Source organism: Rattus norvegicus, chromosome 13 (assembly GCF_021556685.1).
Source record: "Rattus norvegicus strain SHRSP/BbbUtx chromosome 13, alternate assembly SHRSP_T2T, whole genome shotgun sequence".
Lineage (NCBI taxonomy): Eukaryota > Metazoa > Chordata > Mammalia > Rodentia > Muridae > Rattus > Rattus norvegicus.
The window spans coordinates 80756236-80773667 of NC_141546.1; the positions used below are offsets into that span (position 1 = coordinate 80756236).

Here is a 17432-nt window from a genome sequence, read left to right on the forward strand (position 1 = left end):
ATGCAGCATAATCAGAACTTGAATAGTTCTTAAATTTAAATAATGTTTAGTCAGACAGACTCTAAATCAGCTAGAGATAATATTGTCAACATCACCTAAACAAGAGAACTATCTGATAGTATTAGTGCTTATATTGTTTTTATTTTTGATTTTGTGGAAGAATCCACCCATTCATCCACCTACCCACTCACCCATCCATCCATTTATTGGTTTTTTGAAACAGGGTTTCTCTGTGTAGCCCCGGCTACACTTGAATTCAGAGATGTGCCTGCTTCTACCTCCCAAGTGCTGGTGACATTAACGCTGTGTGCTACCACCAGCTGGTTGACTGACATTCTTATGGCTAGGTGTAGCAGTGCAAGTCTTTAATCTTGACACTTGGGAGGCAAAGGCAAAAAGATCTCTGAACTCAAGGCCAGCCTGGTCTACAGAGCAAGTTCCAGGATAGCCAGGACTACATAGAGAAATGTTTTGAAAAACAAAACCAAACCAACCAACAAAAAGACAACACTACTATGTAGCTAGGGTTGGTCTAGAATTCAGTTTTAATCAGGTTGGCCTACAATACAAATATCCACCTGCTTCTTCTTTCCTGAGGAGAGACCTGAGATTAAAAGTGAGTGCATTACTGGGACCAGGGACCCAAGGCCAGAACACAACATCACTCTGCTAAAGGGACATAGTATTAAACTACTTCTAAAGATTTATGGTTGTAGATTAGTGCATCTTTCAGCTTTCATCAGAGAAGCTCTTTTTTGAAGAGGAGATTAACATAGGCTCACAACTGGTTATGGTACAGAGAATAGGGGACTAAGGAATGCTCAGCCCTGAAAGGGAAGCTGTATCACACCCATTCTTCCTAAGGTTCAGGAATCATTGCAGAAGAGGGGGAGGAATGGTTTTAAGAGCTAGGGAAGGTGGATGAACTGTTTTCCTGACCCAGAAGGGCACTGCACATACGAACTCATAGTGATTATGACAGTATGCACAAGACCTACATATGCTCCAGCCAGTCAGAATCCCAGCATGAAGTAGGGAGGTGGCATGAACTCCAACCCTGGCAAATGATACCTGTTGGGAGTAGGTGAGTCAGTTTTAAGTTGTGGCCATTGGTAAGTCAGTCACACCTTCATGGATGGACATACATGAAAGAGTGTATGTGCGGCACAACCTGAACTTGATGGGTAAAAAAAAAAATAAAAAGAGCACAAGGGGTGTGTGTGTGTGTGTGTGTGTGTGTGTGTGTGTGTGTGTGTGTGTGTGTGTTTGGAGATGCAGTAGTTCAGGAAGGGGGAAATAAAATATATTGAAGTTCTCAAAGAACTAATAAAAAATTAAGGGTGTGTGCGCCCCACCATTTCGAAGTGTTAGTGAAGCAGATTTTAAAAACAATCTTGCACTTCATTTGAAATATTATAATAAATATTTTAGTTTTATAAGACACTGCCCTCTTTCTATGATAGCTAAGTCTGAAAAACAAAATAATCGCCCACACAAAACTGTTATCTAACAACTATGATTTCTGTTACAACACCAATTTTATGATCGAAACACTTCCATTTAATAACCCATAACTTTCACGTAATAAATAATGCTGACCTGATCTTAGTTTTAAAAACTTTTGTGAAGGGGCTAGAGAGATGGCTCAGTGGTTAAGAGCACTGGATATTCTTAACCAAAGGACCTCAGCTGAATTCTCAGCACCCACATGGCAGCTCATAATTGTTTGTAGTTCTAGTATCAAGGGTTCTGACACCTTCACAGACATACATGCAGGATGAAATAAAATTAATTATTAAAAAAAACCAAACAACCTTTGTGGAGCCAGGTGTGGTGCCACATGCCTCTAATTCTAGCACTTGGGAAGCAGAGGCCATACAGACTCCCGTGAGGTCCAGACTAGTTGGGTATACATAGTGAGTTTCAGATCAGCCAAGGACACATAGAGAAAACCTTTCTCAAAGAACTAAGTGGGAAAGGAAAGAGGTTGTAGCATGGAATAGCATTAAAATGAAACAGAAGCAGAGTAACGAGAACAAAAGGAACATAAATGCAAACTCAACAATTGGCCTTCTTTTGAAGCCTGTCTGGCATCATGGCAGTGATCTATAATTATCCTAAAAGGAAGAAAAGTCAAGTCAGGGAGTCCATGACCATAGCATGCTTCTTCTATCTAGGAATGATGTCTTAATGCAAATGGCAGAGGTGACTGAATACGATGCTGTATGAAGGCTGATATGAGACTGGCTACTCATCCTGGGAATTCACTGTCACTTAGTCATGTGAGTTTACTGAGATGGGCATTAGGACTGGATGGTAATAAAAGAACACATTTTTTCAGGAACAAATCTACCAATATAGCTGCAGTAGAACCTTATTAGCTACAGATGAAAATGTAAAAAACCAGAAAGGACTTCAATCTTTATAAATTTATTTAACATGTATCACACACTCTCTCTCACATACACGCATGCGTGTGCGTGCGCACACGCACACACACACACACACACACACACACACACACACACACACACACACACACACACACACACTATTCCTTCACTATAAATCAGGATACTCGCATAGGTTTGTATGTTTAAATTCTTGGTCCCCAGTTGACGGAACTGTTGGGAAGGATTAGTAGGTGTGGCCTTGGAGGAGGTGTGTCACTGGGGGTGGGCTTTGAGAATTTAGAAGCTCATTCCATCTCCCTAATTCTTGCCTATTACTTGAGGATCAAAGTGTGAGCTCTGTGCTGTTCCTATGCTCCACCACCCTCTGAATTCATAAGCTGAAATGAAATGCTTTCTTTTATAAGTAGCTGTGGTCATTCATGGTACTTTATCACAGCAATAGAACAGTAACTAAGACAACTGTTATTGAATTTACTTCTAGGACATTTGTAAGACTAAAAATGAGCCCTTGAAGAGTGTATCTCTTCCACATCCACTCTTACCAGTGAGGTTGGGCTGGGGAAAATTGCTTTGATTGGTGAGCTGCTGGTCCCACCACTGCTTGGCGGGTTGATTCTTTTCTCCTTCTGGCGGCGGTTACAAAACCAAACACGAATCACCTCCTTCTCCATATTGAGCTGTTCAGCAATCAAGGTGATATCTTCCGAGGTAGGCTTTTGATTCTAAGAGGGGGGAAAAAAGCCAATCTTTTATAATTAAAAAAGTTTCATTTTATATATTTGCCATGCTGGAGATTGAATCCAGGGACAAGCACTCTACATTTAAATTATATCCTAGTCCTGGAACTAACACACACACACACACACACACACACACACACACACACACACACACACACACACTCACTCACACTCTCTCTCTCTCCCCCCTCCCTCCCTCCTTCATGATTTATTATGTGTATGAGTGTTTTGCCTGCATGTATGTACCATGACCCCATGGGCCAGAAGACAGTGTTCAATCTCCTGGACCTGGAATTACAGATGGCTCTGAGCCACTATGTGGGGTTTTAGTAATCAAACCTCAGTCTTATGTAGAGCAGGATGACCTCAAATTACAGAGATCTGCCTGCCTCTCCGTCCTGAGTACTTCCGACTACATGACTTTTTGAACTAGTGTACTCATAGGAAGAAGCCAGCTAGAAAAGGATGGTAGAATCCTTATGACTACAGTAAGCTATGTTAGCAACAACTTCTACACAAGTGTTTTAATATTTATTCCACCTACTAAAACAAGTGACTCTTACTGTAAAGGTCTATTAAATTTCTTTTTGGGGGGTGAGTGGGGGTTGGGTGTAGGGTCTTAGTGTGTAGCTCTGGCTGTCCTGGAATTCTGTTTGTAGACCAGATTGGCCTCAAACTTACAGAGCTCCACCTACCTTTGCTTCCCAGGCACTGGGATTAGAATGTCTCATGCTATCATGGCTAAAGTCTATTAATCTTAAAGTTAACAGAGTAATATAACCTTATGCACTCGGACATCACACTATGCCTGCTTCTGAAGCAGAAATGTCATCTTGAAATCACGTGACGTGATACGAGGCAAAGCCAAGTAAGACTCGACTCAATGTTTCCTTAAGTAAACACAGATCTTTCTGAATTAGAAGTCAGAATTTTTTTGTAGAAAGTCCATTTTCTAAAAAGGCAAATACCTGTTTTATTAACTTGAACTCCATAATAGGATATTCAGCCAACCAAACCGCCAGTGTTTCCTCTGAACAGGCACGGTTTGCTCTGGAGGCCTATGCTCAGGAGATAGCTCTGTGTGAGGTACTCCTCTCCCATCTTTTCCAGTCTGCAGGATTAGTTCCTGTGCTCCCTACCAAGTGCTCACATGATTAGGACCACTGTCTTTTGAGTCCTACAGTACTAAAGTGTGTCATTATCCAGTACCCTACTTTCTCCCTATTAAAATGCCCATCAGGGTGGAGGAAGACAAGGTTATGTTTTAATGTCTACAGTCCCTAACAGTATAGTACACACGGAAAGTAACACCGACCTCCATGAAACTCTTTTCTAAGGCCACACGGATGTTGGTCTCTATGCTGGTGCGTTTTTTCCTCCTACGATTCAAGCCCTCAGCCCCCAACCCTGGAGAATTCAAAGCACTTGGGCTAGATGCTGTAGAATCAGATGAGAGGTTCTCTATAAAAACGAGAAACACACACATACACAAAAGCTGAGCCTAAGGACTCACATGCGGAATATATGAGAACAATAAAGCTGTAAAATATTTAGCACTCAATGGAAGCACTGCTCACTACCGCTGACTGTCCACTGTCTTTACCGCAACCTTTACCCAGGATGGTTAGCTTTGTCACCACTCCTTTTTGGTTTGTTTCTGAGAATACAAAGGCTCTATTCCTCCACTTACACTTCCCTCAGTTCAGTTCATTTGCTTGTGTATAAACTAAAAATAAAAAGGAACAATATTTCTTAAAATTCATTGGATTATTTAATGTTTAATTTGGAGATGACTGAGGCTTCTCTCAGCACAATAGTTGAGAGAGGGCACTTTGAAACTCTTTTCTAAGCACTGAACAAGCCTGGAATGTTACAATGGATTTCTTTCTACTGTCTGAAAGCTAAGATGGGACAGATCAGTCATTCTTGCCTGTGACTTCAAAAAAGATAACAGATGGTTAAACTTTACCCCCAGCTCCTGAATCAAATGCTAGGGGTATGGGTGTGTCTTAAGTTCACTCCAAAGGTCTAATTTTTGTTTCTATGTACAAAGGAAACTACATGGTTAGGCATCTATGTGGTTCCTTTTAGCTCCTTAAGTCTATGATTTTGTGGCTCAAAATTCAAAGTTTCTAAAAGGATGTCTCAAAATAAAAAATTCAAGAGCAGAAGCCCAACTTCTGTATGAAATAAGTGGCCATTTTTTTTTTTAACAAAAGCAGATATATTACCAGGAACAAATTCTATGGCAATCTACTCAAGTAAAGAATAATTTGTCTGATCTTCAAGATTTTCTATACACACAGGCCTTCTAGTCCTTAATCCTAAAAAAAAAAAAAAAAAAAAAAAAAAAGAATCTATGTTCATCCTTAAACCTGGGTCAAAAAAAAATTTCTAGGCTGCAATTATTGCTGGTTATTTATACTATAATTACTGGAATATTAAGACATATCTGATCTACATAATCATAATTTATAAAGATTTTCATAGGATTAGTGAATCCAACATTCTGTAGTATCACCAATACAGTCAGACCCCAGTTTGCAGACTCATCCAACTAGGACACCCCATGGACAGTGCAGAGATTTCTTACTACGCCCACTTACCCGCGTCATTTAGCCACTTCTCTAAAAGGGGCTTTAACTTGCACATGTTCTTAAAGCTGAGGTTCAAGGCTTCAAAGCGAGAGATGGTGGTTTGGCTGAAGTCATTTCCATATAATTTCCCCATAGCAAGCCCAACATCACCCTGAATAATACACAACAGGAAAGGGGAAGCAGGAAAAGAGATTCATGTTATTAATGTTTCCAATGTCTATTTTGAAATGCTACTCCAATAACTGCTGCTCTAGACAGATAACTGGCCATCATTCTATTTTCCCACCAACTTCACCTCCAGGTAGAGCCCAGGACTGTAGGGAGAGTTCAGCAGAGCCTTGACATGGAAGCCTTCATTAGTCCCTCTACTACTTTGGGTCTCTACCTTATGTAATTATAACAATCATACCAAAACTTCTAAGTCTTCAAAGATAGTGCTGATAAACTAATGCCCTTCCAGTAATACAAGCAACATGGTTTCAGTACCCTTTACATCTACCTGCATCACCTAGAGGAATTAGATGTTTAGAAAGCCCAGCAATTTATTCTCATTATTGCATTTTTATTTATTTAATGTGTCTGAGAACCCGAGAAGGCCATGGTGCCTATGCAGAGGTCAGAGGACAACTTGAAGGAGTTGGTTATCTCCTTCTATCTGTGGTAGATATCAGTCCTGGGGATTGAGCCTCGAATCATCAGGCTTAGTGGCAAGTGTCTCTAAACCAGGAATTTCTGAACCAACCAAACTTCACATAAATTACTTTAAAATTTAGAAATGACCCCTCATTCTTTATAGTTTTTCTCATAAGTATTTCTGGAAGCTGTGAAAAAAAAAATCTATTTTCACCCTTAGTTTAGATTTCAAAGTTGATCATAAAACCAGGTATTCTAAAGGAGCACGTTTGTAGCCATTATAGAGGTAGAAATTCACAGTAGAGAGGTTTGACCCATTTAGTAAAACCTTCATGGGCAGTGGAAACTTGGTAACCTTATTGAAACAGAACAATGATCCTCTGAATATATTACAAAAGATGCCTTTCTCCATGAGCCTATCACCTTTGAAATGTACACAGTGCTTTTCTTCCCACTAGACCGCTCTTGTTCTAGTTTGAAAAGATCTATCTTAATAGTTAACAGGAGGAACTCATGGAGTTTAAATGATTCACATACCCACTTCAACTACATTAGTGGCAGGACAGAAAAGTATAGCATTTCTCCTTCAAAATACCACAAAGCTAACTCTATCTACTGTGAGAATCAATTCTCAACAAACCTGGCAATGCTATTTTTAATTAACTAATTACTTTTAGATTTTTATTTATTTTATGTGTAAGAATGTTTTGCCTATATGTATGTATATATAACACATGTGTACAATGTCCACAGAAGAGGGCATTACATCCTTTGGAAACAGAGTTACAAATCACTTTGAGTCATCACAAGGAACCTGGGAACTGAACTCAGATCCTCTGAAGAACAAGTGCTCTTAACTATTGAGTCATTTTTCCAGCTCCAATCTGTTGAGACTAGGACTCACTATGTAGCCCAGACTGGCTTTGAATTTGTGATCTTCCTGTCCCTATTTCTCAAGTGCCAGCACTCTTATAAGTTTGTGCCTACTCTGCCCTGCTTTAGGGACACAATACTGAGTCAGGATTATCTGAGTATTTTAATCCCACAGGTCCATCTTTTTGAGATTACATTGTTTACTATATGTGGAGTCAAGGAAAGGATGTATTTAAAAGTATGTATAAGCACGGTTTTGCGCATTTTAACTTATTATTATGGTGATTACTAGTTGAATAGAGGGTGCCATGTAGTCCAGAATGGTCTCAAATTTGTTATGTAGTTGTGTCTGGTCTTGAACTATGAACCCCTGGCTTCTCAAGTGTTGAGATTCTAAGCATGTGTCAAGATGCCAACTACGAACAACTCTCACTAAGAAGTTTAAGATAAAACAAATGTGGAACTACAAAATAAAAGGAAATATTCTAAATAGTAAACCCCAAGAGATGTAGCTACTCTGCTTCTCATTAGTTGCCACTCACTTACACTGAAGTTGCAGAAAAGTAAATGAATGATCTCTGTAGTGAGGACGAAGTGGATTATTGTGTTTTATACACATGTACTAAAGCCGTGGGTAGTGCATTAACCTTCACCTTTATATTTTTACCACTGCTACTCTACTCAACGACTGAATCTTCACACACTGCCTCCTACATATCAGGGACTCAACTCAGGCTTTGCAACCACATATATTCATGTCTTTGTCATTTTATTTGTTTAGATTCTAGAAATCTGGAGCCAAGTGAAACTTTTTTGGGGGGGGGGGATATATAACATTAAATGGCAATAAACATTTTCTGACATTGGAATTGCATAATTCATTAAAAAAATTTCACAAGTGACCATGTTGTTCCCAGCTAATTCTCTCTGCTTCATGGTTATGTCTCAGAATGTGAGCTCTTAGCTACTAGTCCACCACCATGCCTGTCTGCTGACATGTTCCCCACCATGACAGTAATGGACTAATACTCTGAAACTGTACACTCCAATAAAATTCAGTCATGGTCTCTTCACAGAAACAGAAAAGTACATAATAAAGAAGTTGGTACCAGGAAGTGGGCTACTTCTGTGCTAGGCCTGGCAAATGCTGGTATTTAGTGTCATAGGAAGACACTGGGACTGTGAACTAAGGAAGGGGCTGAATGCTGTAAAGGAGCTTGAAAGACAAGAGTGGTGAGAACAACATGGGAAAAATATTAACAACTGGGCCTGAGATGATTCTTGTGATATTTTGGCAAATAATATGACTGCTTTTTGGCCTTATTCTAACAATCTGCCTGGCTTTAAGTTGAAGAAATTTCATAGGCAGAGATGATTTCAAGACAGCCTAATATTTACTTGTTCACATGGTTATTAGTGATCATTTTCATACAGGTCTACAATGAACAGGAAGTATCAAGGCAGAAAAAAATAAAAAACGTAGTTTTCGGAGACAAAGATCACTGGGAAATTTAATGCTGGAGCCAAGGTTTGTGATGAAATAGATAAGGAAAAATGGAGTGAGGGAGAGTGACTCCAATGAGACCCACCCAGCTAATCTGCTACTTGTGAAGAAAAATAAAAAGTCTAAGGAATCACTGCTGCTAAAGAGTGACACCAAATCAAAGCTTATGCACATGTATTTAAGGAACGGTTGGTTCAAGCTCAAGCAGGCAGAAGAACTTGGTAGTATTGGCCATGTGGCTTTTGCTTTAGAGTCAAAAAATTATGCAGGGAAAAAGGGTTCTGGAATCTTCTTCTGAAGTAAATTAAAACAAAACAAAAACAAAATCATTGAGGACAGGCATGTGACAGGGGAGTTCCCGCACGGAGGCCTTTGAGACCACTGTGTTTGAAGCTGTGAGAGTGACATCTGGAATACATTGGAGACTCCAAAATATTGGAAATGTCAGAGCCCTGGGATATCTGCCAAGGAGAGCTGAAGCTGGGAGTAGAACCAGTGTAAGAGGGAGAGAAGGAGTGGGAAGACGTGGAGAGCCATTTCACATTAAAACAGCCCTTTCAACATTAGAGCTACAAGACCACCCTGTTGGGTTTGATCTTTCAGCTCCTCCCCATGTCCTATTCTTCTCTTTTGGAATGCTAACATATATTTTGTGCCATTGTATATCGGAAGAATGTAATTTGTTTTTTGGTATTAGAGGTAGTTACAATTAAGAGGTTGCCTTGGGTCTCAAAAGAGACTTTGGAACAACTTGAGATGGAAAGAGTATGGGGACTTTTGAAGTTAGACCAAATGTATTTTGCATTATGCTATGGCTACAAGCCTATGGGGCCAGGGAGTGGAATGTGGGGGTTTGAATGAGAATGGTTCCCACAGGTTCATGTATTTGAATATTTAGTTGTGGTGCTTTGGAGAAGTATTAGGAGGTCTAGCTTTGATGGAGGAGGTGTGCCAGTAGGGTGCACTCTGCGGTTTTAAAGGCCCTGTTAGGTCTCTCTCTCGCAGTTGTTGTCTCAAGATGTGACCTCTCAGCCACTGCCTCAGCAGCATGCCTGCCTGCCTGCCACCATGCTCTCTACCATGACGGTTGTGGTGGTTTGAATATGCTTAGTCCATGAGAAGTGGCTTAGTCTTTGTTGGATGAAGTTTGTTACTCTGGGGGTGGGCTTTGAGGTCCAATGCTCAAGTTCCACCCAGTGTAGAAAGACATAGACCCTCTAGTGGCTGCCTTTGGATCAAGATGTAGATTTGGATCAAGATATAGATGTCTGCCTGCATGCTGCCATGGTTCTCACCATGATGCTAATGGACTGAACCTGACACTTTAAGCCAACCCCAGTTAAATGGTTGCCTTTACAAGAGTTGCCTTGGTCATGGTCTCTTCACAGCAGTAAAATTCTAACATGGACTCATCCTGTGAAACTGCAAGACCCAACAAACTTTTTTTTTTCTGTAATTTGCCTTAGTTATGGTGTCCCTTCAGAGCAACTGAAAAGTAACTATGCCAGGTCTCTCACTTAATCTGCTAGTTTTCATTAACTTGGTACATCTTGGTTTAGTACTCTTATAACTCCTGTGTTTTTCACATAAGTCAGCAGTTTCAAACAGTTGGTCTCAATATACATAATATAAACTATATTATATTCTTTTGACCTTTCTAAAATAAACAAAAGGAATGAAGGAGCAAAGATTGGCCCTGGAAATAATATATGTACTTGCATATGAAAAATGTTATATATTTTGATATGCTTTCTAAAATGTAATGGCATCCACTACTTATCTATTGCTTATAAAAAATAAACACATAATTAAAAAAATAAGTGTTTAAAACATTTTAAAATGCATTTAATCAAAGAATAGTAATTTATCTCAAGAAGTAACTTGAATACTTTGACTGTGCATGTGTACAAACATGAATAAACTGAATACACAGTTACTGTTGAATAACTATAATAAGGTATATAAATTAAAAACAAAGGTTGATAGCCCATTTTCCCATCCCGTAGAGTATTAAGTACTCTGATCTTTTCCCATCCTGTACCAGTCGTAAGTACTCTGATCCATATAGGCAAGATTTACAAACCATTCCAGATCCATTTGGCCATTTAAAGAACATGCCAAGAACAAAACAGAATAAATCATAAAACAGAATGAGATGCTGGCATATAGGTGTGATGTGTGTGAGGGAGGTGGGAAGAGGGGAGGTGAGAAGTGGGGAGAGGAGAAAAAGGGAGGAGAGGAGGAAGAGGGGGGTGAGTAGAAGTGATTACCCACACTGGTAATATTTTGGATCAAATGCCAAAGAAAGGGAAAGGGAACCAATGTTTGGTTAAAAGGTAGACTTTGAAAAGCCTAACACCGGGGCTGGGGATTTAGCTCAGTGGTAGAGCGCTTACCTAGGAAGCGCAAGGCCCTGGGTTCGGTCCCCAGCTCCGAAAAAAAGAACAACAACAACAAAAAAAAAAGCCTAACACCTTTGACTTAGCATTTATGCAGCCATTTACAGAGAACTCCAAAGCGTAATGTGGTAATAGCCAAAGCCTAGCACTGTTAAATGTGCTAACTAAACTTTCTCTTTAATCTATTAACTTACCTCTATCAATCTAGTTTATCTCTATTTTTATGTTTAAAACAATTATTTAAATGTTTCAAAATTACTAAAATATTTCTGGACTGTAATTAAAATTTTTACATTAATTTATTTTGCATGTATGTGTTGGCTTGTGCATATGTAGATGCATCTGTGTGTGGATGTACCATGTAAGTTCTGGAGGATCAAGCTCAGATTATCAGGCTTGTTTCTTTATATCTGAAACTTCTCAGAAATGTAACTGCAATTCATCCACAATTGTATCTATCATAAATTCCTAGTATGGAGTTTCTTTGAACAAAAAATAAATCCTCAAATATAAGGAATAAAAGAAATCTAAGGGGTGGGGATTTAGCTCAGTGGCAGAGCGCTTGCCTAGCAAGTGCAAGGCCCTGAGTTCGGTCCTCAGCTCCGGGGGAAAAAAAAAAAAGAAATCTAAGTCCCTAATGACATCTAGAACGCAGCAGACAGTGATGTGGCTTTGACTTTGATCTACAAAGCGGGAGTGCTTTTCTAGAAAGAAAACATCAGGTTTTTCTCCCCTGATTCTATAAATACACAACTCAATCCATACTTTAGTTTTTTTCTCTTTCAGCTAATGATCTTTTTGCCATTTTACATAAATATAAGTTAATTCCTTTCCTGCTTTCAAAGCATTATTTTTGACAGGCTAATCAGGGAGTATAGCCAGAGCCAGAGCTTAGAAAAAAACATGTTGCGTACCCAAATGCTTGCTTAAACCACTAAGCACACTCATTTCATTTTTCAAGTCCTCTGGTAGCTGACATTAAAAGATTTTTGATTTTGATTAATTTATTTAAGAAATCTTTAATAAATTCTTACTTGACTAATCTCAGTAGGTTGAGAGAAAGGAGGGGAACACACTTTCCTTCAAACTAGCATTACGTAAGTCTTTGACAGACTCTGGAATCTGCATTTTCTCCACTTTACATCTGCAGCAGTCAGCTCTACCACCACAGGTTCTTTAACGGCGAACACTTAGATCCGTCACATGACCAACACCACCTACTAAAACACATGTCTTACTAATATACTTTCAGAGGCCTGTTTTGTGACACTGTTTGGAAGTTTTTAACCTAATATTATGTCAAGAGTAAATGTATGAGCATAATATAACTGAACACACAATATTTCAAAATTCTAAGTGCTAAATGACTATAAGAAAATCGACTATAGCTAAAACTAAAGACAATATGACCGAGAAACTTTCTGTTTCTTACAAAGTATCCATAGCTAGCCAAGAAAGGGTATGTAAGAGAGCACTGTGACTGCTAAACTTGTTGACAGGCATAGAAAGAGAGAATCTTAATTGAGTTGTTACCATTGAGAATGACCTGTGGGTATATCTATAGAGTATTTTTTAACTGCTGTTAACAATATTAGAACATGCCAGAAAGCAGAATTCTTCCATACTTCAGTGCCTTCCGCCAAGTTCCTTCTCTGACTCCCTCACCAACAGGCTAGAACCTGTGAGCTGAATAAAGCCGTTTTCTTCACAAGTTGCTTTTGGTCAGTGTTTTATCAAAGCAACAGACAGTGAACCAGGACAGGTGACTTCATCCTACCTGAGTGAATCCAAGTTTGATTCGTCTTTGTTTAAAAGTCTTGGCAAATTGCTCAAGCTCCTCAAGGTCACTGGGCTCCTCCAAGCTGGGAGTATCAATTCGCTTTGGTGTTGTCTGGCTCTGTGGAAGTGTCTGAATTGGGGTTGCTGCTATTGTGCGAGTTGGGGTGGTAGGCTGTTGAAGAAAGAACAGGAAAGCAGACACTTTAGTTTATAATTGTAACATGCTGGTATCTTAAGAAAACAGACTCACATGAACTCAAACCAGACAAAACTCTAGCAGGAGGAGAGAAGGTGGGCATAAGGTCCCAGCCCTAGCTGAGGAGTTACAGGCATTTGATGCCAGGAAAGGGAAAATCAGCTTTCTTCAGTGAGGTGACACCTGGTATGCTGGCCACATTCCAGGGCAGGTCCCCTGGATCAGCCAATACAAGTTGGGCTCCATGAGATTTTTAATATTTAAAAAAAAAAAAAAGGGAGGAAAAGGGCATGAGGCTAGGTGGGAGAGATGACAAGTTGGCTGTGTTTGAGAACAGGATTTGGGGAAGGGGTTTGGGAGGAGGATGAAGAGTATAATAAAAATTCACTGTATGATAAATAAATGCATTTAAAAGAAAACTGTCTCAAGAAAACCAAGACAAAGAAATACCCTTTCCCTACTCCCTCCATTGCCCTTTTCTTTCTTTCTTTTTTTTTGGTTCTTTTTTTCGGAGCTGGGGACCGAACCCAGGGCCTTGCCCTTCCTAGGTAAGCGCTCTACCACTGAGCTAAATCCCCAGCCCCTATTGCCCTTTTCTTAAAAGAGAAGTTCTTACTCTGTAGCCCAGATCAGCTTTTCATTCAGTGTGTAATCCCACTGCCTTAACTTTCATACTACTTAAGAGTAAGCAGGTACCACCAACAACAGCAAAAAGTTCTTTAAGATAAATTCACAAAGTCTTTTTCTAGCATTGATAAATCACGCTATGTGTCTGACAGACACTACTGTATGAGGCACAGCTCCTGAGAAGACTTGGCTCACCAGGGAGTAAATGGTGCATCAAGCTGACGTAATACTTCTGCATTACTCAGAGCACGAGCCTTCCCATGTGTCACTTACTGCCTGTATTTCCTTGTATCAGATTCAGATCATGACTATACATTAATCTTTATTCTCATCCTTATCTTTAGGCCATTTCTCCAAATATCATGGTATATAGACTATTTTCTTATCATATCGTATAAATAATTCTTTCACCCAGTTTTTAAACATTTTTCAGTATGTATAAACTTTAAACTATAATTTTTAAGAAATTTCCTCTCATTTCTATTATATCTTTGAGAAAGAATATCTTAGTTATTTTTTAGTGATGAAATCCCTTCTGGTAAAAAGAGAAAAGTTCTTCCTGATAATATGATTCCTTATTATCTACATTTTAAATTTAAATCTATTTAAAGTTCATTTTGAAACTTTTTTTAGATACCACACCATTCTATTCCTTATGTGAAGACTGAGCCCAGGACTCTCCTTTCTTGTTTAAAGTTTTAGTTCATGTATGCCCATAAAAGGCGTATCTGTGCACCATGTGTGTGCAGTGCCAGCAGAGTCCAGAAAAGGGTACTGGGTCTCCTGGAACCAGAGTTAGAGACAAATTATATTAGAAAACAAACCCAGGTCCTTTACGAGGCAGCAAGAAGCCAACTCTCCAGTTTCCTTTCTTTGAAAGAGAATACTAAATTTTCTTATTATTCCAACACCAGGCTACACTGTAGTACTCACAAGCACTCACAGGGCCTTCTGGGTGTTCATCCTCATTCCTCAGTTGAACCCTTCTATGAACAGCAGTCCGGGTCACAGATTATGAACCAGGATTTTCTTCTTGTAATTTAGATATACCTTATATTAACTGACCTTGATCTCATTAATAAGGCTCACACCAAGGGATCTAACTGACCCAGAAAACCACAGAATAGGCGTGACATAATAAGTGGGGCAAATTCCTCTGCCATCCTGCTTCAATAGAGACGATAAAACACGTCTCGATGGCGTCCTGACACTGAGCAATTTCAACCTCAGTTTTTGGAGGCTACACAGGGTGTCAACTACATTAGAGTCCTGTGCTGCTGAATACTTACCACAGTGACCACGGCTGAGACATGGAGGTCAGTTTCAACTATCAACCTGTTACTTCATCTTCAGCATCAGGTAGACTCTTGGTCAAATAATAATGGACTAAAAATAGGTTGGGCACCTTTAGACTGCAGCTCTATTACTCTAAAATACCTGGCCGAGCTGGGACAGATGTAGGACGGTGGTATAGCATTTAATGAGCAGGAGTCAGGATGAAGTCTGCTACATGTGCATAGCACGTAGGCCAGAAAGAGGCCTCTGGGATATAAGTCAAAACACCAATTTTAGTTATTTATTTTGCATTTAGCATATAAAAAACTTACATTTAAAACTGCAGTATAGTTTGATGCTTTTGCAAATGTATACAATTGTGTAACTAACACAAGATATAGACTATCTTTACTAATCTTCCCTAAATTTCTTCTGAACCTTTTGCTACCCCCCCACCCCCCCATGCTGTTGTCATCATTATCCTCATCCTCATTCCTTACTTCCCATCAAGTACTAACAGGTTGTCTATGCCGATAGTTCTGTCCTTTCTGGAATGTTATGTAAACTGAAATAATTCAATACTCAATCTTTTAAGCCCAGCATCTGTCACTGAGTGTAAGGCTTTTGAAACTCATAGAAGTACACTTCTTCTTACTGTGGAATAAGTCTGTCACATGGCTAGACAGAAGTTTATGTAACTTACTATCTGATAGTTTGGGGGTAATTATTAATCTATTATAAGCATTTGTTGATCTTTGTGCTTTCCTTTTAAAGAGCAAAACTACCGAGTTATATGGTGCAGTTATATTTAATTTCTAAGTGAGTGTCAAACTAATTTACAAAGTGTTAGTACCTTTTTGCAGAACTACTAGTAATCTATGAGAACTCTAGTAATCTATGAGAACTCTAGTAATCTCTGAGAACTCTAGTCATCTATGAGAACTCTAGTAATCTCTGAGAACTCTAGTCATCTATGAGAACTCTAGTCATCTCTGAGAATTCTAGTTGCTTTATGCTCTCAACCCTTGTCTCAAACCCTTCCTAATACCCACTCTCATGCATGCACACTGACACTGCTCATAACCAACTGTGTGAGCACGTTTGCCTTTGCTTACTGGGTACTGGCAGATCTTCCCTGCCTCTCGCTGGCTTACGTCTGGGGTCTTACTGTTGAGCTGGATGTGCTCTTTACTTGAGTTAAAACTCTTTTACCATGGGCTGGAGCGATGGCTCAGTGACTGAGTGTACACTGCTCTTGGCAGGACTGGAATTCAGCTCCCAGCAGCTCCCCACAGCCTGTGACTCCAGTTCTTAAGGATTCAATACGTTCTGGCTTCCCAGAGTACCTACACAAATATTCCCTTCCCTCACATCAATTAAAAAGAAATCTTAAAACAAAAATCATTTAGCATTTTCTAAAAAAGACTGTTTTCTCCTTAACTGTGGTTTTTCTTCCTATTTTCTTAAGACAAGCCTTTAATTTTCCTGAAATTCATTGTTTCTTTGACAGTTAAGGCTCCTTGTGTCCTGTTTAAGAAATTCCTGTCTTACCCAATGGCATATGCATTTTTTTTTTTTTTTTGATGTTTAGGTGACTAGAAGGAGGGCTCAGTGTCAAAGAGCAAGTAACTAGTTACTAAAGCTGTCAATCAAAATAGAGCTTCTGTCTTTTCAGCCTCTGAAATGTGGTAATATATTAAGTTTTAATTCCTACATTTTCTTTTCATGATTGTGTCTACATACACACTTATGTACATGTGCATGAAGAAGGCAGAGGTTGATGTAGGGAGTCTACCTTCCTTGGTCACTCTCTTCCCAGAGCTTACCAATAGGCTAGATGGGTCAACAGCCAGCTTGCTTAGGAGACCCCTAATTAAACCTACAGATGAGCTGCCACGTCTACCCAGCATGCATTTGAACAGGTTCTCAGGATGGGAATTCTGGTCCCGTTGTTTGCTTGGCAAGACCCACTAAGCAATTCATTTCTCCATCCCCAACTTTTTTTTTTTTTTTGGTTCTTTTTTTTGGAGCTGGGGACCGAACTCAGGGCCTTGCTCTTCCTAGGCAAGCGCTCTACCACTGAGCTAAATCCCCAGCCCCCCAACTTTTATTTAGAAAGAGTCGAAGCAAGGGAGGATTCAAGGTCAGCCAGTAAGGGTGACCAGACTGAAAACCAGAGCGGCAAACTGATGCTCATAGTCACAATTATCACTAGATAAGAACACAAATATGCAGTTTAAAATTCCAGATGCCCAAGAACTATGCTTTCTGCATGGTTTAGACTGGTATGTCTTCTAAAGGAAATGACACAACCACATATAAGTATTGAGATAACACAGAAATCCAGCTCCTGCACTGTTTTAGCAAGCCAAAGGATGGAAGACAGGTTTTAACT

The 17432-nt window shown here is 39.5% G+C and overlaps 1 protein-coding gene across 5 annotated transcripts in view; it reads right to left on the reverse strand.

Annotated features, from left to right (window-relative positions):
• Positions 1 to 17432, reverse strand: part of Pou2f1 (POU class 2 homeobox 1) — a 142708-nt gene that overhangs the window by 25575 nt on the left and 99701 nt on the right. For all 5 annotated transcript variants that reach the window (XM_087579918.1, XM_087579916.1, XM_087579917.1 and 2 more), the window contains 4 exon segments: positions 12938 to 13111; positions 5761 to 5902; positions 4470 to 4615; positions 2957 to 3136 (listed from right to left, as the gene is read on the reverse strand). In XM_087579918.1, the coding sequence (XP_087436044.1) occupies positions 2957 to 3136; positions 4470 to 4615; positions 5761 to 5902; positions 12938 to 13111 (642 nt within the window).